At 38.5% G+C, this 25,152-nt stretch overlaps 1 protein-coding gene across 1 annotated transcript in view; it reads left to right on the top strand.

Annotated features, from left to right (window-relative positions):
- Window positions 1-25,152, top strand: part of Nrx-1 (Neurexin 1) — a 46,909-nt gene that overhangs the window by 12,496 nt on the left and 9,261 nt on the right. Inside the window, exons 4-12 of the mRNA XM_065311764.1 lie at window positions 11,278-11,413; window positions 21,148-21,303; window positions 21,990-22,150; window positions 22,211-22,237; window positions 22,617-22,775; window positions 23,189-23,341; window positions 24,181-24,288; window positions 24,353-24,545; window positions 24,809-25,000. Of these exons, the coding sequence (XP_065167836.1) occupies window positions 11,278-11,413; window positions 21,148-21,303; window positions 21,990-22,150; window positions 22,211-22,237; window positions 22,617-22,775; window positions 23,189-23,341; window positions 24,181-24,288; window positions 24,353-24,545; window positions 24,809-25,000 (1,285 nt within the window). The remainder of the gene's footprint in view (window positions 1-11,277; window positions 11,414-21,147; window positions 21,304-21,989; window positions 22,151-22,210; window positions 22,238-22,616; window positions 22,776-23,188; window positions 23,342-24,180; window positions 24,289-24,352; window positions 24,546-24,808; window positions 25,001-25,152) is intronic.

Raw genomic sequence — 25,152 nt, 5'->3', positions numbered from 1 at the left:
ATATTGGCGGGAAACATTTTTTGTGGATTTGACATGTCATATGCATAATCGAAGGCATCTGGAGGTGGCATTCGACGGCGGCAGGCAGAGTATGCGACCGCCAAAACTCGTCGAACGTCGAAATTTAAGCGGGCTGCGGGAGTGCGCCGTCCTGCGCGTTTCGTCCGCGCGCCCGCATATTGATCGCGTCTGGCGGCGCCGGCGGCAGCACAGCGGCGACGGCGGCGGTAGTGGAAACCGACCGCAGCGCCGCTCGCCGTGTACTATCCGCGCCAATACTATATTACGGCACTCGACGACTTACTATGCACTACAAAACTCGCCTGCCGCCCCCGCCGCGAATTTACAAACCTGTATTACGTCGCATGCTCGTAAGTGTAACCGGCGGCGTCGGTGGCGTACACAGCAAGCCGTCACGCTTCCACCCCAAGCGCGTCGCATGCCATGGCAACGTCATCGAACGCTGCGGCCGCCTCCGACATAGCACTACATCCTATCTGTTTATTTACTCGCTGGGAATAAATTTCGCGTTTTATTAAAAGATGTAAATCCGTTTGCAGTTATTGCAATTTAATGCGATTTATTTTAAATTACAATGCGTGTTGTTAATGTTATTTAAATATAGATGACGTTTTGAGCCGGTGTTGCCATTTCCTCAGCTATTTATTTTCAATACATTTCTAAACGTTTTGTGTTACAACACCATTAAATGTTTTTTATAACCTCACATCATATTTTATGCATGTTGATGCATAATTACCTCGAACAAGGACGAGTCAACGACATAACCTCACTTATACATGTTCGATTGGTGCGTGAATATTACCTACTCTATAGAAAAACCAACAACAATTGCGTGGTGTGCCTTATTTTTCGTTATTTCCTGCGCGTTGTTGGTTGTTTCGTTCGTCCTTAGTGGTTATTATTCAATATATGCATTCATCGGCCATTCATTCGTTATTATTCATTTAATATAAATGGCCGCCGGTGGGCATTGTAGGGCACGCGTCGGGCGAGCACGTCGTTAGTCCTTTTATTGTTTGTCGCCTGACGGCCGCGCGCGTTTTACATATTTAGAATTCGTGCTCAGAACTGAATAAATATACATGAAGGATGTGATTAGTATTTAGTGGCGGACGGACAAAAAACAATCACCAGCGATAATGTGCGAGGTGGAAATTTTGTCGAAACAAACAAGTTGTTGAAAAATCCAAAGAAGAAAACATTTGTTTGTTTTTTTTCTTCTTCTACTTTCAATTATGTAAAGTATAATGCGAGGTTTAAGGACAAAGGTTTAAGGACTCGGCCGATAGGGCCAAGGGCCACACTCTACAATTCCGATTCCGGGGCGAAAAAGTCACGGCCACCGTTTATAGTTCACGGCGGGCCGGAATGCATGCACGAAATTCCGTGCGATGGCATGTCGGGGTAGGATATTTTTAGGCACCGAATTATTCTACAATTCCAGCGAATTATTACGTAAGCGCAAGAACCATGATGCTGCCTGCCGGTGTTCCAAATTTCAATTTCAATTAAAACCCGTTTCGAAAATGCATGGACGAGTGGCTGGAAAAGTGCGTTTAATTATGCACGCTATGATAACTGTCAAATTATTTTCATACAGAGTGCTAGGGGATAATTTTAGGGAAAAGAAATCACAATATAATAGATTTACATCAATTTTTCTAAAATTCTACTAATTCCTTTTTGGTTTTTTGGAACAAATCCATCAAAAATTTTAATTTTTATTTGAAAAGAAATAAGAAATGTTATTAAAAGATTTTTACGCCATCTCGATTCGAATTATATAACTATAAATATGCTTAAATCGTCATATTAACTTTCATCCCCCATTTACCACCCTAAATGTTAAATTTTTGCAACAAAAACTTGTGTGTTTGTTTTTCCTATGTCTAAAATATATGTATACAAAATTTCATCAAAATTACTTCAGTGGTTTTTGCGTGAAAGCGACACAAACATACAAATTCATATTTACCTGCATTTATAATATTAGTTAACTATCGGCGTTGATAGTGGTGAGAATAAACGACCCCTAAATTTATTCCACATGCGATATTGGTGGTGGCAGTGGCAGGTCAGATAAAAGGAATTCAAACACGAGAGAAACGATGTCAAGGACGTGGTGGCCGTAACGCGTAACCGTATATCCTTGACGTGCCATCGCCGCCGACGCCTCCACCGCCTCCGACAAAGGTGGCCGTAACGCCGCGCGTAACGAGAATCATAATAATAAGAATCGAATTGCTTGTTGGTTTGCAGCCTGCAGAATGAGCTATTTCCTCCTTTTACAAACTTAATTTTCCATCTGCCCCCTTCCTTATACCCACTACGGATACCATATATCTACAGCGTATAAAAAAAAAGCCTTATCCGTATCGCTGACCATCATCCATAAAAGTGCCGGAAGAAAAATGAGCGCGAAATGAGCGCGAAATGGAAGCGCGGCCAGAAGAGAGACAGGTGGCGGAAAGGAAATTGTAGATAAACGTGTGACTCGTGAGTCGTCGCAAATAAAAGGCCGGGCGCGAGCAAATGCGAATAAAAGACGCGCGTTTATTTGATTGTCCTGGATAAAGGACATCTCGAGTCCTTCCACACGCACGCCGGACGTAAAGCGAACGCGTTCGAGTTGAATTTCAAGGATCCAAGTTGAAATTGCATTTATTATCTTGTATAATATTTATTTTTATAGAAAAAATCAAGAATTTTAACAAACAGAAAGAAAAAAAGACATTAACGCCATTTTTATATTTCTTAACCTAAAAATGTTCGTATTTAACGCGTTTTTATAGGTTAATGTTAATTTTTTTGAGGTTATGAATACCAGGGCAGTTAATACAAGAAAAAATGGTGAACATTTAATATCTCATAATATAAAAACACAAAATAATCAAGTTTTATTAGCCCTACAACCGGAAATAACAAAAATATCTCAATTAGAAAAATTTTATGAGTTGTGATATCGACTAACACCGGATACATTCCAAAAACTCAACCCATTATTGCTATAAATGGATAATCGCACACGTTTACGCTTTTTCCGGGACATTTTAATGGATATTTCACTCAGTTTTAAATCGACATGTTCTGCCACTAATTAAATAATGACCGAATTTAGAATTCCTGCAAATCAGGTCAAAACAATCGCCCAACTCCATAATGAATTACAATTAAACAGTCGTAAATTTATATTCTGCATAATACTTCCACCTGAAATATTAATAAATTCATTTCCGAGTTTCCCGCTGAGCGTACATCCATTTAATATGAAATCACGCATTAAATTTGATTAAATTTGAATAAAAAATATTTTTTAATATCGCATGCCAACAACACACGAACCGGAAGAGTGTCGTCGGCCATTTTTCGAGCACGCCAGGCGGAAAAACGCACGCCGTCCGGTTCGATCGGATATTTATTGAATTATGTGCAAATGTTGAACGCTCGAGCGCCGCGCCGACGTCCAACATAAATTCCATGTTTACGCGCACACCAAAGCAAAGCAGTCGGGGGTTGGGGGCTGTAGCGTTCGAAATAAAACGGGGGCAGAAACGTTGCAATTCTATTGCGATGTACGAGCCGATATGCATGCGCAACGAAATTTATATTCGTAATTGAAAACAACTTTATTTATTTCGATGGTGCTTCGGGCCCGGTTGAAAAATGCAAAAACGGAAAAATGCCAAACGAATAAATTTGCGTCAATTTGGTTTTTGATCGTGAATAGCATCATCAAATGACAACACAACGGATATGAAGTTATGCAACACATTTTACACACATGTTTGTGAAATATGAATGTATTTCAATTTTTGTTGATGTAATTTGATGAATATTTGCAAACAAATGATTCTGTCGACGTTGTAACACCTCGAGTAATTACCCCCGAACATAATAAATGTTCCTTTCTTCCGAGTTTGCCGATGTTTTCCGCGTGCTATTTATAATTTTTTATTATTCGCCAATTCGGGCGCCGTTAAACAAATTGCGCGCGCGTAAAATTAATTTGCAATTAAGCTTCCATTCTCTGTGTATTTTCGGCATAACCCTTCTTGTTGTTGATGTTTGCCGGCGGCGATGTTTGTTGTCGGCTGTCGTGAGATCTTTTGTTATTCGGTGTTCTATTTATTTAAATCACCTGCTACCTGCTGCCCGTTGTCGAAGGTAGAGTAAACACGGGTGTCGATGCGCGTGCCGCGCACGCAATCATTTTAAATAACGATTTTCGGTAATTAATCATCGGCGGCGGTGATTTCGGCAACGAGGAAAAACGCGCCGCTCTGTACAAAACGTCTGCTTTCAGGGCGCAGAGCGTGGCGGTGCTTTTTTCCAAGGCTAATAAATCACGCTTCCTATGACAGTTGATGGCTGATTGCGGGCGGAAAGCACCAGCGTACTCCTCCCACCTCAACCCACTTTTATTCTAAGTCAACAAAAGGAAGAAGCAAATATTTATGGAAACATATTTTTCGATAATAGAGTAGACTTTTTTTCAATAATTAGGTGAAGGAAGTTATGGTTGCATAGATTTTTATAAGAAATAGCCTACAAATAATTACTTCTTTTATTTTTAAATCAATTAGGGGTTGAAAAAGTCAGTAATATTCAAAATTTTAATTAAAAACAATAAGATATGCTTCTGGTTCACTCGAGCGCCATCTAGATACAAATTATGTAACAATAACTATGATAGATTCACTTTATCTTCTTTCATCCCCAATTTTACACCCTTCTAGTTATATTTTTTGGAACAAAAAGTAACCTATTTTATTTTCCTTAGTTAAAAGCATCTCCATACTAAAATTTATCAAAATCCGTTCAGCGATATTAGCGTGAAAGCAACACAAACATACAAATCAACTCACATTTGCATTTAGAATATTATTTAATTTGTGAGGTTGATAAAATTTAAAAAAATAGATTTATGTTTTAATTATCATGATAAAATCCTCAAAGCTTGAACTAAAATCATTTATTTATGTGTTTTCTAAGCGTTTGCATTCCTTAGTACCTATTATAAAAAAACAATTTTAGCATGATTTTATCATAAAACTTAAGATTCCATAGTATTGTAAAGATTAAAAAAGCGCAACTCCAAGCTAAATATTAAATAAAACATAAAAAAGTTACAATATAAAAAAATGTACAACGAAAGAGTAATTTATGTGAGTAATATTTATGCAAACTTCATAGTTTTACATTTTTATGACCGCCGTTAAACTAGCAACGTGCTCCGACGTACTGCAAACACAAAAAAACAAAGCGTTATGTTCAAAAAAGTTTAAACCTGTTCGCAAACACATTTTTTCCCTTCGCCATTCTCTTCATCCCAGCGAAAGGAAAGTTGAAACTGAAGAAGACTCCTTGGCGTCTGGTTATCTAGGGGTAGAAATTCGGGTGTGAGTATCAAAAAGTCTGAAAGGACCCGCACACGACTAGGCTAATCAAAAATTTACGGCTCGACTTTTTACCTGGCTTTGAACACCGCCGCGAGTGCGAGCGAAACGCGCAAAAACTGCCTATGCTGGTTGTTGCTAAGGGTAGGTAAATGCAGAGCAGATAGTCGAGTTGGGAAGGTGGAGGCGGCGGCGAAGAGGCGAGGCACTTAAAAGCCGGCCCGCTTCTCCTCATCAACCCAAAACGGATATTAGGCTGCGCCGTTCTTGCATGAGCTAATGTCGACAGTGGACGGTCGGTAACCACCCCTGAAGTTGGTACACACGCAAATGCCGGAGCAAGAAGGGATGCGCAATCATCGAATACAAACTTTGAAAGAGAAAAAAACATGGAACGGAAAGCAAACGCTGAAATATGGCATTATTAGAAATATATACAGGGTGTTCAGATTTCAAAACCAATTTTCATCCCTTATTTAACATAATTTTTCATATATTAATAGTTATTCTTTTATTTGAGATGGAGATAAATCCAAAAAGTTAACGATCTTTAAAATCGGTCCAGAAGTTCTTGAGTTATAAGCGTTATAACTAACACAATTTTGTTTTATATATATTTATACATGTGACAGTAATTGCCTGGAAGATTAACTCCATCTGCGTTCGTTTCCTACCACTTTCCAACACCCTTTCGCTATCTTTGTCCTTCAACTGGTCCTTTGGCTTCGAAATATTGAAAAAGTTGCGTAATTCGAACGGCCATAAACGCACCAAAGTCGCTTCAAGTCGCATCCGCCCTTCCACCCCCTAACCCTCTTCCTCCGCTGGTCGTAAAGTTTGAAAACGAAAACGGCGCGCCAAAATTCACGTCAAAGTTTAAGCATGCAAACACCGCGCGCGGCAGGAAGAAGCATCGACGGCATTTTAATAGCACACAAACTTGAACTGCGAAACTGTTGAGCAAGACGCTGCGCAAACACAAAGAGGCCACGAACACACGCAAAGTTTACGATTAATGTTTGATTAACGTCGCGTCTATCCGTCCGCAGAGGGCGCTGTTTAAAACTAACTTTAAACACGGCTATTACTCACAAAAATAAACTAAAACTTTGCAATAAATTGGAATTATTAACTCGGTGAGATTTTTGAAGTCATAACTACCGCTATCAAATTGTAAATTGGTTCCGCGTGTATGGCTGATCGAATAAAATCGAATAACGCGTGTCGCGGCACAACAATTTTTCCGATTATTCCAATCGAATGGACCTGCCGTTTTCATCGTAGATGCGCTCCATGTCCATACGGACTCATATAAATAAATAACCGAACGACAGAAACGCCGAAAGCCGTACGGCCGCAAAAAATACACGAAATACGAATGCGAAACGACGTGAAAATCGGCGGCCAGACAGGTCAGCCGCGCAAAAAATAACTCAGGGAAACGTGTTTTTCTACAGCCACGCACGAAAAATACATGCGTATTGATTTTCAATTCACGGATTAACAAAAACCTGGTGCAAAACAAATATAGTATTCATTAAATACGAATTTAATTCAAAAAAAAAAATTTGTTGAATTGAATTTTGTGTTTTTAATTTTATTGGGAGTAAAATAAAATATCTGAGCAAATGAATTTTTAAAATGAATTAAAGACTGTCTGGGCCGCCAGTACATAAACAACAATGAGTAAACAACAACAATAGAAGATGGAGGTTGCTTGATTGACTTGTTTTCTTATGTAAATGGCTGCTCAATATAAAAACAACATTAAAATTGATTACAAAAACTTCAATTACTCCAATTGCATAAATAACAAATACTGATTTAAGAATAATAGTTAAACAATTCGTGCAATTGGCAAAATCAACATTTTTGCTTACATCTGCAAAATTTCCACGAGCAAATCCGATGAATGTCTTGAATGTGAACACGCCATGACGTTCGAGTATTTCAATTAGGTGCGGAATGCGGATTAGAATGCGTGCGTGCGCCGCCGCCACTCGCCCGCTCCCCAGAGACTCCGCAGAGTAAATATTAAGCAGGCGAGAGCTCAAGCGATGAAAAGAACGTCGAACGCTTTCTTCGCCCAACCCTTAACTCAAAGACTTATCCCGCCGGCTTAAAATAACGGAATACATTTAAATAATTTGCTATAATCTTCATCTCTTCATCGCAAATGAATACGGAAAGATGATGGCTGAGACAAAGAATTGTTTAGCAAAAAATCCACAAACAAATAAAAAATACAAAAGTGTAGAGAGAAAAATTAGCGAAAATTTTAATTTTATTTTAATTAATTTTAATTTTAATCTTTAAGATATGAAATTATTTGTTCGAAGAAAAGTGTTTGAACATCGGAATGCTCTCTCAGATCATAAATTCGTTAAATTGCAATTTTGAAAATTTTACGCGAATGAGAAATTAAGCGATTGCTGCGGTCCAAGTAGATGGAAGAGACTTTCAAACATTGAAGCGAAAAGCGATTCCACTCGCGGCGTAATAGGAAGAGTGCTTTTCATCGTCCTGCTCCTGGCCGGATAACACAAAAAGCTTTCTTTAATCTTCGACCTCGGCGCTTCCGCGCGCCAGCCCGCAGGACACTTTCGACGGCTTAATTTTTCATTAAGCCTTTTACACGCCTAAGCGCTTTACAAATATGTGTTTAATTTCGTGCAATAATATTTACTCACACCGTGAATGCAATTTTCCAAACAAAACCCTATTAAAATGATGGATATTTATCAGATAGTGCGAAATGACTCGCTGGTCGAATAGTCAAAACAATTAAGCAGTGGCCCGAGCAAAGAAACGAGATAAAACGATAAAGCACACTCGTCGACGGCGCGTTATAGCATTAATTCCTTTAATTAAGAAGTTTCGCGAGCGGCGAGTAAAATATCGTCGCGATTATGGCGACGCACCCCCGACGCGTCTCGCTTAATGGCCCAAAGAAACCGTAAAAATACAGTACCACGCAAAAAATTAATGACTCAATTATTTATCGCCTCTGGGTACAAATTATGCGTAATTTTATTTTGCATAAACACCTGGTATATTGTTTTTTATGCTTTATTCGTTAGCCATTCAGCAAATTACGAAATAGTCTTGAAATACGCGCCGAAATCTTTTTATAGTTGCTGCGCTCGGATTAAGATCTTAAAATGTCCTTAAAGCGTTCTTAAATTGTCCTGAGAACGATTTACAACAGTTCTAAATTTCACATTTTCTTTCGAATGTCAAACTTTGCTTAATCCTTAAATTTTAACGACAAAATAAAACAAATTTGTTTTCAATCACAAAAATTACTTTAATTAAATTTTAAAATAATAAATCTTGTCATCTTACTGGGTGACACATGGTAAAATATGTATTTTTAAAAAAGAAAATTAATTCTCAGCCAGCAAGAGATGATAAACTGTCCGAGGAACTAAAAGAAAACTTGAACGGGTGGAAATTATAATACGCGCGAAACGAAAACGAATAAAACATGAAAACGAGCGAAAGGATGAGACAGGACTAACGATAGGACGAGAGGATAAAACATCCCGAGTTGTTAGTCCTCCGGCGCACCATCCTGCCATAAATATTCATAAATTATAATTAACCGGATTATTTTTAGCAATCCGATCCGAGGACCGTTATGGATACGGATACGAAAATTTTCCCCATGATATTAAATATTAAAACCATAACGCACAAAATATTAAAAATATGCTCTATATTTATGTGTCTATGAATGATATGCTATTAAAATAAACGACGCGCATAACATATGCAAGCGCACATGCACTGGTGATTGCATTATGCACACCCGGTTGCCTACAGTCGACGCGATAGCTATGCATGCATAACCTAGCATAACATAAACATAAAAATTGATTCGTTGTACAAGCAGACGAGTATCACGAGTATATCTCTGCAGCAAACAGTAAAATAAAGCGATAAAGCGCTTATCGGCAGACAGCGACGCAAAGGAATACAATGGAAACGAGTAAAATCGATGTAAAAATCTCTCGTTTACACTTTGCTCTCAAACTTGATAACGCGTTGTGTTGCACTCAGACGTCTTCATGCTGAATGCAGCAGGGCTTGCATTTTCCGGAGATATGCAGTTGTTTGTTTTATAGTATCGAGAAAATCCCGTGTGTAAAGTAGACACCTACTTTCCATCCGAGATGGAACAAAAGATGAAAAAGAACAAAATCAGCAACAGCGCTTACTGTAAGTAGAAAACTATCAGAGAAGAAAAGAGCAAAGGAAAAACATAAAAAGCAAGAACTATGAGACTATAACCAGCATGAATTGAAAACATACACACAAAGGAAGTGAGTGAGAGAAGAAGGAAAAAATTGCAACTAAGTAGAAACGAATGCAAACAAGCAAACAAGAGAACCGACGAATAAATCCTCGCGAATGCATCCTGCGTCGGTGGTCTGTTTGCCCGCTGCATTATTCACTGGTACCGCCGGCATATTTCCAACTAGTTCTTGCATCTAAGCGCAATAAATAACTCATTATTGGACGGACGAAAGCAAGCCACGAAACGATACCGCAAAAAACACACAATACTTGTATATTTCGCATCATTCAAACCGAAAATTTTGATTTAACATAATTTAAATTATTAAACACTCGGTGGAATTTTTGTGTTCGCATAATCAAGTTGTATCAAGTGTATTTAAAGCAAACTGGGTCACGGAGAACGCCTTTATGTATTTTTCTTTAGTTTTGCCTTCGACTCACACACGCCAACTCGCAAAATTCCAAGCGAAGCATTTATCATTGTTATAAAATCTATTAAACAATCTGCGATAATAAAGTTTATAATTTTACAGTAATATTTTAGTGCTCGTTGATTAAGTTAAACAAAATAAGCGAGAATGATTGAGTAGTTTATAATATAGGCAACCAAGTATACACTGACTTGCTACACCACCTGTTAACTACTTTCACAACTAAATTTTCTTGCTGTTGTTGTTATACTAGGCGTAATTATGTTGTTCGGTTGTTCGGATTAAATTGAGTAGAAATATTGCAATTTTCCACTTGTAGATGTGGATAATTTGTTGCCAATTAGGTGATGCAATTAAAATAATTAAAATAACTTCGCAGGCTTGGGAATAGTTTCGGTGTAGTTTGTGAACTTTCTGGTTGAGGTTAAAAAGATCGTTAAACCTTGGTGACTTGATTTGTGATTGGTGTAAACGCTAGACGATCTTAGTGACGATATGGGCTGCTTGCATGTTGTGATGGAAATTCAGCAGTAGTTTAGTAAGAAAATGGCTTCATGTAGTTAATCTGGGCGTAAAACTAAAAGGTTTAGAATGGGCAATTAAAGGCTTCAAAAGTGCACAAAATCGTAAAAAATTTCATTTCCGTCATTGTGTCAATCACTACACGTGAAAATCTATAGAAATTTATTATCCTGTAATATAATAGATACGAATTTGTGTTTTTATGTTTGTTTGTTACGCTTTTACACGAAAACCATTGGATCATTGTTGATAAATTAAGGTATAGAGATATTCTTGACCATGGAAAATAATATAGACTGCTTTTTGTTGCAAAGAAATATTTTTAAGGGTTAATAATAAGGGATGAAAGTTTGAATGTATATTTAATCATATTTATAGTTTTATAATTTGAACCCAGATGACGCAAAAGTGCATTTTGTCTTTTAATTTATTTTTTAACCAAATTTAACAAGAAACAAGAAAGAAAATACTATTGCCATCTGTTGTTGATGAGTAAAAATATCAGTAGCCTATTAAATGAATGTAATACGCTGCTGAGGTCTAATATGAATGTTTTGTTTGCGAAAATTGTGATAATAAAAGGGTTGTTTATGATTCTGCAGATGCTGAAGGGGAATAGCAGCGACGCGTGCGAGATACGCGACCCGTGTCAACATGGCGGCATCTGCATATCCACTGACAGCGGCCCCATCTGCGAGTGCCGCAATCCCGACTACGAAGGCGAATATTGCGAAAAGGGTGAGTTTATTATTATTATTACCCAAACAATATAAAAAATTAATTAATGAATGCAAATATTCACTAATATGCGTACTTTGGGTTGATTGTACATTGTGTTGCCTAACTTAACTGCTTAACCCACTTAGTACTCGTTCGTAAATTGTCAAATCTCAGCACACAGAGTTGCAATCTGTCAATAAAATACACAAACGCGGAAGTAATTTGAGGTGAGGAATAAATCGCTTTGGCACAGTACATGCATACGTGTTATCGCCTCGATGGGGGTCGGCGGCTGGGGGCGGCAATCGTAATTCGCGTTATCTTCGCGACGCGAGTACGCGACGTTATTAACGATATTACATTATGCCACGGCGACGACGTCGCTATTCTCGCTGCCATTACCGCTCATTGCGGCGACGATGTGTGGCGGCTGAAGTGGCGGGACCGATAGCGACGTTACAAGCCCTTACATCTGCACGAAACACGCTGAATCCTCACGGCGCACAAACCGCACGATGTGCACGATGCACGATTTTCTCCACGCCGCCCACACCCCCAAAGGAAGGGCAAAGAGGCAAAGAGGCGAAAAGCGGATTAATTAAATGCTCGACTCTCGAAGTGAGAGTTAGTGCCGCCTCGCAATTTCTTCGCTATTAATTAATCCGCGGGTGGTGGCGGTGGCGGCGAGCACGAAAAGCTGCCGGATTGTGTTTTGTGCCCTTTGCAAATTCTGCTTTTCTAATTTGTTTGCGAGCACAACGTAAACTTTACGCTTTGCTAACCCAGAGATATTTCCCTAGAGTTATTAAAAAATAAGAAAAACATTGTTTAAAAATCGATACAATTTACATACAAGTAAATATAGCTCACATATGTTCTGGGAAATAATAAAATATGTAGCATATCTATTAACGAGTCTGATAATTGCAGTAATTGTCGAAATGTATGCCGTGAGGTGGAGGCCGGCGGCGGCTGGAGGCGGCGTACTCGCTAATTCTCTTAATTCCTTCCCCATTTGTAGCACGGCGTGCATTAACGTGTTTCGCATTAGCGCTGGCGGCACGTGTGCAATTGAAATTGAGAAACTCGTTTGCGTCCAATTTGCAATTGCCTGCCGCCTACCAGGCGGGCAGGCAGCCATCGCTGTCAGCGTTATTAATTAAATTAATATTGCCATTGGCTTTAGCGAGAACCCTATATTTATATGCCATTTTAATTTGCTCAGTATAATAACATTGGATCTAACCTAACATAACCTAACATAACCTAATTTAAAAACTAAAATCAAAAAATTTAAAAAATAAAAAATTTGTTACGTGTTACGCTAGTTAAACGTAAATGCATGTTCCAACTGATAAATTTCCCACACGAACATGGCGGTGGCGGTAGTGGTGGAAAACTCGTCGCCACCAAGTGTGACTGAACAAAATTGTGGAAATCGTTGCAATCGTGGAAATAATTGAAATTGTTGCACATCCGTACGCTGGTACACATGTTTTCACGCTTGTATTGAGCGCGCACCCTCATCCCCCAACTACCCCAAACCCAACCATCCCTAAAACATGCATATTGTCACGCCACAACGTCCTCTTTTATTGATGAACGTTTACAAGACTAAAACCAGAATGGTATTCACAAGCAAATAGACAAAACACCACTATATATCCGTTCGAGAGCTGCGGGCTGAAGATGAGATTAAGGGATGAGAACAGCGAAGTACGAAATGGCAATATACAAGCGAATTGCTCGTGGCGCCGCGTTAGAGTGTGGTCGTAATAGATGTATGGATAGATTATTCCCGGATAATTAATAATCTGTTTCGGCGTTCTAGTGTTCCACGCACCCCTCGCATGAATTACTTCGCCTCGGCATTCGAATAGCGCGTGCCGCATTCAAATGCGAAAATTGGCATCAATGTGTTCCGAGTCGTGTTGCGCATTATCAAGTGCGATCCATAATTAGTAGGACGACGCATATACACATCCCCCATAAAATATCAATTTAACACTAAAATATTCGGTGAAAATGTAAATGGGGGTGAAATTTTAAAATTGAAATTGTTTTTTTTTGGTTTTTGACTAATGTGAAAGAAAAAAGCCGCAAAATAAGCGCCAACAGTCGGATGAAATGTGATGTAATGTAATGCTATGTAAGCACAACCCTTTTCGAACACAAACAAAACATCCGAAAAACCACAGAAACCACCGACCCAGTAAAGAAAAACCGCGTTGTTGTCTAATGTTCATGTCTTGTTGATTTAGGACCAACATTACTTGGACTCTTTTATAAAAATGTCCGCTGCTGACCTCAATCGTGATTAAATTTACACAATAATATTATTAATGTATGTTCGTTGCTTGATAACACAAAAACCACTGAAGTAATTCAGATAAAACTTAGTGAAGTTATAGATTATACAATAGAATAGAGTATAAGGTACTTTCGTTGCAAAAATTAAGTTTTAAGGGTGTAAAATAGGGGATGAAAGTTAATATGGTAATTTATTTATATTTAAAGTTATAAAATTCAAAACCGGATGGCGGTAAAAGACATTAGGTATTAGTATTTCTCATTTCTTTAAATTAAAATTGAGAATTTTTATTTTAATTTATGTAAATCAACGTAAAAACTAATTTAAAATAAAATACAAATCACAATTTGTTATTCACCGATGACATTTTACGATAAACTCCTCAATAGAACAAATTTGTAGACAGATGTTTTATACGTCTCAATCTCGTCTTGAGCGGTTGGCAAAATAACGACTCAATAAATCTGCATGAATTCCAAAGGATTCAGGCGTGAAACAATGCAACCCAATAGCTTTACTACCACGCTGCGCCACTAAAGACGCTGTGAAGTAAAACGAGGACGCAAAACGAAAAAAAAGAACCGCGCCGAACTAGTGGCAGGCGGCTGAGTAAAAAAGCGCGGAAGAAACGTGCAATATATTGTTATGGTCTTTATTTTATAGTCCGTACCGGTGTAGTAGCTCTTCTTGCAGGATATAGGACTAGGGCCACTAGGACCTATGCCAGACTATCAGAAACTTCAAGCATTATCGATCGAACACCTTTCTACTCCTCGAGTAGAAGTTTTTCATAAAAAAACACAAAGAAAAATAACTAAAGATCAAGAATTAAAAAAATATACCAACAGAAACAAGAAGGGAAAATGTTTATGTTTACAACTACATTCCTATTTGTTTTCTTTTGGTCTATTTTTTGTTTGGTTTATAATATGTGCCTGCAAGTTACAGGCGGGTCGAGGAGTGAATTTACGCAACGACCGAATGCGCGAGACTATTACGTCGCCCGTCGCTTATATTTCACTAGCGGGGCTTGGTGCGGGTGTGCGCGCGCGATCCGAAAAGATGCGGAAACATCTAGGCCCGAAAACGGAATGGACTCCTGCCAGAACCCTCCTCTCACACCCAGTCGCCAGTGGAAGTATGTGTGGTACCTGGCACATAAATTTCCACCCCTCCAGCCTCCCGAACAGAATGAGAGCAGAACAAAAGCTATGCTCGTGAACGTAATTTGTGTCCTGCTTCAGGAATTCCAATCATTGTCCAGGATAACCACTAAACTACTCCAAACCAATCCTTAAAAATTCCTTTAAAAACATCATAAAAATTAGTTTTTATAAAATATTAAGCCTTAAATGAAAGCAAAAAAAATCACTGATTTTGATTTTGTGTTATGGGTGGTATTGGGGTCAAAAGGGTTGTCTATATAGAACCCTTTTGGGTTGTAGTCGATGGTTCAGTTTATGTTCACTTTTTGGTCGCATTTTCTCCGCGCATCCCAATTCCCACCCCTGTTTTCCATTCGAGATGGACCTTTACTACTTCCGGATTTCACGTCGAGGGGTGTTCAATGAAGTGAACTTTGCATAGGTCAACCAGGCACAAAGCCGGAATGAAGCAGCGATGAGAAATCTGCATATCAATAATTAACATCTACCGCATCTTTACAGATTAATGACGTTTCCCTAAAGAGATTCGATCATAATTTCAAATTCTATGCCGGGATGACTTTAATCATATTTATTACATTTAATATTTCCGCCTTTGATATCCGAACGGAAACATAATTTATCATCTTTTTCGGATTTAATCCAAAGATTCGTTTTTCTTAGCTACTTTTGCTTTCGATTCAATTCGGACGTTTTCAATTTTTACTTATTGCGCTCGAGCACATAGAAACTATCTCATTTTCCGGCTTTCCAACGTGGCGCCGAAAAGGCGCAACTAGCGCATAAAGAGACGTCCCTTTCACCAAGATATCCAACGCATGAATATATTCTAAGGATGCTTCCACGCCGTGCTCAACGAGATTTAAATCTATTTCATCCATTCGACAAGAAACTCCCAATTCACAACGATGGGGAGGAAGTTTAAATCACGAATGGAAAAAAAAATATTTTGTTGAATTTTACAATATATAAATGCCAATGAATTTGTTATTGTTTATCGAATTTTAGGAATTATTAAATGAAATCAATCAAAAAACAATCAAGAGTTAAATATTGAGGATTTATGTGTGTTTGTAACGATTTCACGTGAAAACAATTGGGCAAATGTTCATAAAAATGTACAATTTTATAGTTTATTTATCGAAATAGAGGTTAAGGTATTTTTGTTGCAAAAATAGAACTTTAAGGGTGTAAAATATGCAATTAAAGTAGATATGCAGATTCAATCATAGTTATAGTTATTTAATTTATATCTAGATGGCGCTAGAGTGCATTATTTACATTTTCTTCGTTTTTATTTATTTAAATTTAAATTGAAAATTTTTTGACGGATTTGGCACATAAAATATTCAAATTACGCAAAGAAGGAGAATTTTGTTAATAAAATAAAAAGAAAAATGGGAAATAGCAAACAAATTGAAAAATATTAATATTAGTTTAGGTCATGTCGCAATAGTGCATTTTTCCCATCCGTAATGAAACTCGATCGGCGAACGCGACCCGCCTGCGCGATGGTGATAAATGCGCTTTCTTAATGAAAAACTCTCGAGGCTTGCGAGCGTTACACGACTTGACTGTAAGAGAGATGAGCACGCTGAGAACAACACCGAGGACCCGAGTCACGTATGACTCGGCAGATGTACACTGAATTGAAAATACGAGCGTGTTCTTTACTTCAGACAGAAAGTAACACAAGTGGAAACTGAAAAGTGGAAAACAAGAAAAAATGAAGAAAAAACAACAAGAACAAGTGTATGTTGTATACTTGAGGGATGAAAACCTAAAAGCTAGCTGCTAGTGAACCGGAGTCAAACAATGAAATAAACACTTGAGAAGAGAACTGCACGGAAAAAATTAATCTAGATCAAAATAAATACAAAATACAAAACAAAATAAAATTATATAACAAAATATATATGTGTGGCAGTTTTAATGACTATTCATAACGAGATGGCGCCTCTTGAAAACTCGGTCGATTATTCAAGATCGACGGATTGGGAGCAGGAGCAGAACATTGGAATGAGCACACAATTAACGATTTGCGCTTGACTCCTGCCTGTGTGCATGTCTGTAAGAAGATTATTTCTATGAAATACAAATCGCAATTAACGGCGCGCTCGTAGTCGATCGTTTCGGCACGAAGCAAGTTGTGAAGTATACGTTTTAAGCGCACTTTTAAAACTCTCTCATCCCCCAACCCATGACAATATTTGTGCGCCAACGGTGGCCAATTAGCGTGCAGTGTCTCTCGCTTTGGCATGCAGATGAAAACGAAAATAATAATAATAACAACCGCGCAAAATACGAAATACGCAAAACAGTAAATGGAGGGAATTATGCTTTGCGGATTGAAACTCGCGCAACTCGGGCACGGTTAAGCGGATTATTATTCGCCAACAGCGCCCTCTGTTAAATAATAACAACGCAAACAGTTTGAAACGACGAAAAAAATTAAATCCAACAAAAAAATGTTTAATACTTTCTGTTTAAATGTGAGTAAATGTTTTGTGAAGTTAGAGGTCCGGTGGAATAGTGTTGAGTTAAAGATTGAGTCGTGGTTTGTTTAACATCCAGAAAGGATAGGGCCCGACGACCCTAGTTGTCTAATCGCCGCGTGACAAACAACCCGGGCTCCAGGACTTAATTTACTAAGTGTTAATTGACTAATTTTCAATCCTGCGACACTGCGACAATTCATTCGAGCAAATCTTCCAACCTCAAACAAAACTATACCTAACCTGCAATCTAATTCACTTTGAATTTATATGAAAACTGACGGTAATGCTGCGTTTGAGGTTATGTTGATGTTGACACGTTTCGGGGGGAAAAAAACGTGGCGCAAACAATTCGAAATGAGAAAATCGTTGCGCGTTCGGTTTGCTCACAAACGTTCGCCTTGGATGAATAAATAAATCACCGACGCCGCCGCCTTCGAGGATAGTATTTGGCGCGTAGAACACGTCATGCACGTAGAGGCGCGCACGTCTGGCAGACATGACACGCCACGGTTATTGGACGCCATTGGACGCCATCGCCGTCCGTTTTCGTTAAGTCGCGCGTTTTGCTTTGCGCGTTCGCATTTCATCTTGGCGCATAAAATATTTACCGCCTAGACCAAAAAAAAACAATCGGTTTTAAAGTAAATATTATATGTGAACAACATAACCTCAATTAAAGATTTAGTAATTCTAATTTCAAAACTGATAAAAATCTGTCAATGAACAAACGTCAAAAATTAATTAAACCTAACATAACCTAATTTAACCTAACCTAACCTAACCTAACCTAACCTAACCTAACCTAACCTAACCTAACCTAACCTAAAATAACCTAACATAACATCTACTAACGATTTACTAAAAAAATAACCTCAAAGACTGATAGAGATCTGTCGATGAGCAAAACGACGCAAATTAACTCGATTATTTGTGATGGCAGATTTTCGAAATGTCTAGACACCGCAGAGACGCACACATAAGATTCATTAAATCAAAGAGGTTCGGCTTTACATATCTACCACCGCGCCCAGCGAGCCAGCAAAGCGAGTACTAAAGATTCGCCCCATTTATACGGTCGCCCGACCGCAAATTCAGCCTAGCAAAACGTCTACACGATTTGCGCATGATGTTTTGTCCGTGTTTCGCCGCAGACGGCTTTTAGATTACTTTATGGCACGTAAAACGAGTTTCTCGCTTTTTACGGCGGTCTAATACTAAACGGTAAATGACTTCGTCTGATAATATAAATCAAATTATTTTTACCGATCTCTTTAAAATCTACAGATCTACCAATCCAATTAATTTCAACGTTTTTATACATTTTATCGTTTCTGAAATTACAAAGGTATAATTTGAGGTAAAAATGGTTACGTAAATCAACCCATATTAAAGCTACACTAAAATAATTCAATAATTAATCAAGCTTACGTAAACTGGTAAACTCTTGCATGATTTAATAGCGCATTCGGTGGGGACGTCTTACCGCAACGCAGGAATACGTACTCGTATTCCAGTGCATTATGTGTCTACTAATAGATATTAATAGTGGCGGCGCCGCCCGCCTCCACGACGACGACGCGAAAGTAAATGCAACGAAAACTTACCGCAAGTTTTGCGACTGTCTGAAACAAGTGTGAGAGCTAATTAATTATTGCACAACAAACTTGACTCGAATATCTACTCAAATATTAATCGATGAATTTATTCAACGTGACAATAATGATGATTAATTATCTTGTTTTTTATTTATAAATTGTTTATACCAGCAACTTTAGGGGTGGACATTTTATTTAAAATTTAATTAATATTTGTTTTCTTGAATTTTGGACCTTGTATTAGTCGATCATTCAATAATATCAGCAATTTTATTTTATAGAAATGAAAAATGCTATTAAAGCAGTTTAACGCCATCTCTGATTGAATTATTCAACTATAACTACCATTTAACCTCTATATAAATTTTAATCTCTTGTTTAACACCCTGTATATCTCAATTTTTAATATTTTAATAGTTATTCTGCTATTTGGGTCAAAGAAAAATCCAGCAAATCATTGATAATCAAAATCTGTCCATCCGTTCTTGAATTAGAAATGCTCTAACTAACACTTTTCTTTTTTATATACAAATATTAATATTTAATTGAAAGCTTTTAATTCTAATTAAAAAAAATATAATTAGCTTGTTGTCGACCCGCAGTTATTGTGTTATTGATTCGTGGTGTTTGAGGGCGATAGCGGCGGCAGCAGTGGCCAGCAAGGGAGGCGGCGCATCCGTAATATTACCCCCATCGCTCATCGCTAATGAGTTATTGCATGCTAGTAATAAAGTTGGCTTCGACGCCACTGCTGCAGGCGTCGACTCTGCGTTCTCTCCCGCCGCCACCGCTGCCGCCCCCAAACGCACTGCGAGTTGATTAAATCTTTTATGTCTTTGTACTGCGGCATGTGTCGAAACCATGTGCTCGCGTTGGCCTATCGCCACCACTACTAGCGGTGGAAATGTTAAAAACAGTTTGACATGAACGGCCATGTCGCTTGACTACAATTTACAACATTTTCGTATTATTTACAAACGACCAACATGACAACAAACCGACAAAACAAACAACATGATAGTAATGATTTTAGTCAATTACTTAATTAAATACTAATATTTGTGTTGTAGAGGGTTTAATCTGGCAAAAACATATTTTTTAGATTTTTATGTAAAATTTTGTTGGTTTTTTAACAAAAATATTCGTTGGAAAGTAATTATTAACTAAATTTAATTTATTTTTTTAAATTAAAAACAAATAAATACTTAAATGTTATTTTTTAATATTTTTCAATATTTTTCTTGTTATATGGACTGGAGATAAATGTTAAAAATTAAAAATCATGAAAATTGAATTATTTTGGTAAAAAAAGACAAATTAAGAAGAAAAATTACATTTAACGGTGTTTTTTATAAGGTTGCAGCATTTAAAATTTGAAAAAGATGAGAAAATACTTGAAATAATTAAAAAAACAGTGAAAAATATAAAAAAAACATTTTCAAAAATATGAAAAATAAAAATACAAACGTAAAATATTTAAAATCTGTTGCAATTTTAAGTTAATTTAATTTAATGTAGTTTAAAGTGTGCAATGTAATTCTCTATGTTAATTAATAACTAATCAACGCGCCAACTCCCAAATGTAATTCTACATTATACCATTTCTAATTTGTAAATGCAAAAAACAAGGCTCCGTAGCACTAGAAAACTTCCCATGTCGCGTTTTCTGGCCATTATCACGCATTATTGTGGCCCTTACATAATTCCCACATAACTAGCGCCTAATTCAACTCGGACTCCTGCGTTACCCCCCGGTGGACGGCGCCATTATTAAGCCTCGTTGGGCGTCCTTTAAGGACCCTCGGCTCGAGTTTTAATGTTTCGAGGACGCATGCACTCGGTGCCGTGTTGTTGTGTGTTGCGCTAAGTGCAGCGGCGTAAGTGCTGCCGGCCGCGGACGACGGCCATATTGACTTTCATAATGGCCCGAAACGAGGCCGAGCCGTGGGGTTAGAAGCCGGGAAAAACGTGCGGAAGCGAAAAGAGTGGCAATCGAGCGCGGCTACAGCGTGTGCGAGGTTGATGAACTTCTAATTTTCCGGCGTAACGATATTACATGCACTTTAAGCAAAACTACATCATGTTTACAACCCTAGAGTCAAAAAAGACTATAATTATACGAGGATGATTGAATGTTTACTGGTTATTAACTTTTATGTGATTTTTTTTTGTTGTTTTGCAGATAAGGCACCATCTGAGGCGGTTTTCCACGGCGCTGAGTATTTATCTTACGATTTGACCAAGAAAGGTGGGGAGCCTATTGTCAGCGCACAGGATTCCGTTACGTTTTACTTCAAGACACGACAACCCAATGGGTTGTTGTTCTATACAGGTACAGGTAAAACAAGGATCATTCATTTTTCATTATTCACGATAGATCATAGTTGTAGCACAAAATTTAGAACTTTAAACAATATTGCCATTCAAAAATATTGTTTTTTTACTTTTTGCACGGTTTCAACAGAAAGTGGCACTTTAGTCACACACGGCCGTGACTAAACTTCTTTATCGAACTAGATCTTAGCTCTATACATTGTTCCTCAAACATTTCAAAATTTAGTTTTGCGTGGTTTTGAAAATTAACACATTTCAATTCCTTCTTGCTGATTATACAGAGTATTCAAAATATAAATGTAAATAATTTTAACATACTTTACTCGTATTGAATGTTAAACGTGGTGAATATAGCCACCGCCATCAGCCTCTAACCTTTTATGCGCATTCATTTAGCCAGCGCGCTTTTAATTAAGTCCTTCCAATTATCTCAGTTAATACGAGACGACAGCGGTAGCGGTGGCGGCGGAGGCGGTAGTGGGAAGCGCAGTCAGGTGCGTTTACCTTTTCGCCGGCGCGCACCGCTGCTCGCTCACAGCAGTCTATTTATTCAGCGCATTTATTTTCACTCCCGCTTCCGTTAGGGCTTTCAAATCGTCCTGCAAATCGCATTCCGAAAGGAAACATCCTAATTCACTCCACTGATGTGAATAACTATATAGAAACTACAAAGAATATTTTTTAACACAGGAGATAACAATGATTATCTGAACGTCGCCATTAAAGATGGCTGCTTGATGCTTACAATGGGTCTTGCTAATGGGAAACAGGAAATGCAGATACGACCAAACAAAGTGCGTTTTGACGACAATCAATGGCATAAAGTTAGTGTTCATCGGCGAATTCAAGAGGTAAATATAAAATTGTTTTGGAAAAAATTAAAAATTAATTTTTCGGTTTTTGTTTTGCAGATTTCAGCAATAACCAGTTTCTGTCGGGTGAGTAACCTGTTTTGCCTATCGTGTGATATTTGTTTATCTCCATTCGAAACCGGAAATGAAGGATAACTACACACATCCATGGCAGTTGAACGCAACGCGTTTGAGATATTAGATATTCCTATCTATCGCGCGCGAGTTGCGATGAATGCAAGTGTAAATTGTTCAACGCTCGCATGTTCGCGCGCAGTTAGAGGAACCAATTTGGCATAATTGAAGGCGATCAGTTAGCCTGCATCAAACATCACGTACTACAACATTATCTAATGTTATCCAACAACAATCCGACGTTTACGTAAACACGATATTTTTAATTTTCAACAAACATGGAATATTGACACAGAAAACAGATTTTTTACACTTTTTTTTCATTTTGCAGTTGTCGGCAGTTGTGGATGGCGTCTACGCCGACCACTCGCATATCGCCGGCAAGTTCACGATGCTCTCGTCGAGCCGGCTGTACGTGGGTGGCAGCATCAACGTGCGCTCGCTACCCGGCTCGCGCGTTCACACCAACTACGTGGGATGCATGCGAAAGGTATTTATCAATTCGCCCACGCGCCACCAGCCCGTATGCAATGCGTTATAACACTAGCAACTGTGTTTAGCTAACAACAAACACCCGGGTGTATTCTCTCCTTTGTGTGCCGAAAAAAGGTTTTAATTTATTTCCTTTTTTTGTGTAAACCAAAAAGGTTTTCAGGCTTTGTGCTTTGTATTTAACCAACAACAAAGAAAATAATTTTATAATATATTATATATTAAAAGTATATTTTTAAAAATTTAGGATTAAAATTTTTGGAATAATTCCTTTTGCCATTTGGCAAAGACACCTTTGACAGTTTGTAAAATAATGACACTTGCGCGTTTAGTTTCGCACACATAATTCGTTTTAATGCGACCGTTTGCTAAAAACTTTTTCCGCAATCTGAACGTGGATGTTTTTCGCAGGTGGAGTTCGTGGCGGACACGCTGCGATTGAATCTGCTAGAACTGGGGCGATCCGGCAACGATCTGATTCAGGTCGTCGGCCGGCTCGAATACAAATGCCCGTCGGGCGAGACGCACGATCCCATTACGTTCACGACGAGGGAATCGCATTTGGTAAGCAAAACCCAAGCGCCCAACCCGACCATCATACACAGAAACACCGCGGTTCCGCTTGTATGAGTCTAAGTGCGAGTGCAGAAGCGCTTCGAATGTTTTCGCAAGCGGTTCGCGCGACGAACTTTTTCGACGTACTCGACGTTTCTCCACATTTGTGATATTTTCACATGCGCAAATGTGAGCGAATGGGACAAGACGCACGTTAGCCATTTTGCATTCGCCAACAACTCGTTGCCAATTCGCCTAATGACATTCTGAAATTCGCGTTGCGACTAGCAATATACTAAAAGCAACTGAACAAATAAAATCCACCATGGAATTTCACACAATATTCAACAATTAGTGAAACACTATTAATTGCTATGCATTTTGTGTTTTCTAACCTCAAAAAACCTTTAAAATAGATTTTTATTAATTCTATGACATTTTGTGATTTCTAACCTCAAAACATCACAAAAAGTAAATTTTTAACAGATCTACTGAGCCATTATTAAAAACACATTAAAATACCGGAAGTGTTTTCTTTGAAGTTAAGTTTGACGCATTTTTCCACCGAGTACAAAGCCAAAATTATTTCCTGCGCGGTATTTGTAGAAAAAGAAGAGTTTTCTCTTCGACTTTGAGTCCGTCTGCTCAAAAGAAGGCCCCAGCAAAGAGGAAAACCATTAAAAAGACTAAGCGCTCACATAACCTACTTTTTCTTGGCGAGCGCATTTCCTCCATTTTCGCGCACATCACACGCCATCTTGCATACCATTCACATCATACGGACGCGAAACTACCAACAAATAAAACAAACTCGTTCTCATTCTTTATCTACAATGTCTTCAAATTAGATCCTGCCTGCGTGGAATGCAAAGAAAAGCGGCAGCATAACCTTCAAGTTTCGCACAAACGAATCCAACGGTTTGATCCTATTCAATGGCGGCATACGACGACCAAGAGTAATTATTGACATTCATTGTGTGCTGTATTATGTAATATAACTGTTGATGTTGACCACTTTAGGCTGATCTGTTTGCGATTGAAGTCTTCAATGGGCACATCTACGTGCATCTGGATCTAGGCGCTGGGCCTGCGAAGCAGCGAGCGTCGCGACGACGAATCGACGACGGGAAATGGCACGAGGTCGCATTCAGACGCGCGGGGCGCGATGCTCGTATCACCGTGGAAGGTTTTCACACGGATTTCAAGACACCCGGTAAGACCGCCCACCACCTATCTTTGCGAATTCCTCAACGCGTATCTTTGATCGTCCTTCTGAAAAGCCCGCAGTGTGTCTGCAATGTCCTTCAATTGTCAGCTTAGTTCGCAAATGCGATGGCCACTACGCCGCTGGTAAAAAATGCGTTCTGTTCCAATAAAATCTTAAAATCCTTCAAGATATAAAACGTCTCTGGGGTTTTCGAGGATTATTATATGACAAATCTAGTATGAAATCGTTTTCTTTGCTTTTTTTCACAGAGGGCTCAACTAGTCTGGAACTGGACGGAAATCTGTATGTCGGTGGGCTTGGACCGCCATTCACGGACGTGCCAGTGCCGTCCGGATTGTGGACCGCAGTCCTGCAGCAGGGCTTCGTTGGGTGCTTCAAGGATCTGGTCATGAATAACGAACCGGTCGACGTTAGCGGATACGCCAGAGAGCAAGATTCCGGTGAGTTAAATTTTAGAAATAAAAATTATAAAAATTTTATGATTCTGCATTGCTGGAATAACCGAGCATATAATATTCAAACTAATATTAAAAAGGCATGCAATTAAACAAACTTTATTTTTTCGATTTTTAACTTGTCAATTCATGAAATG

This window comes from Atheta coriaria, unplaced genomic scaffold (assembly GCF_025399875.1).
Source record: "Atheta coriaria isolate IRGN ID8LTWV9N9 unplaced genomic scaffold, Caltech_Dcor_3.1 hic_scaffold_9_pilon, whole genome shotgun sequence".
Taxonomy (NCBI): Eukaryota; Metazoa; Arthropoda; class Insecta; order Coleoptera; family Staphylinidae; genus Dalotia; species Dalotia coriaria.
Note: the sequence above shows the minus strand (reverse complement) of the source record. Positions and strands in the feature narration are given on the sequence as shown.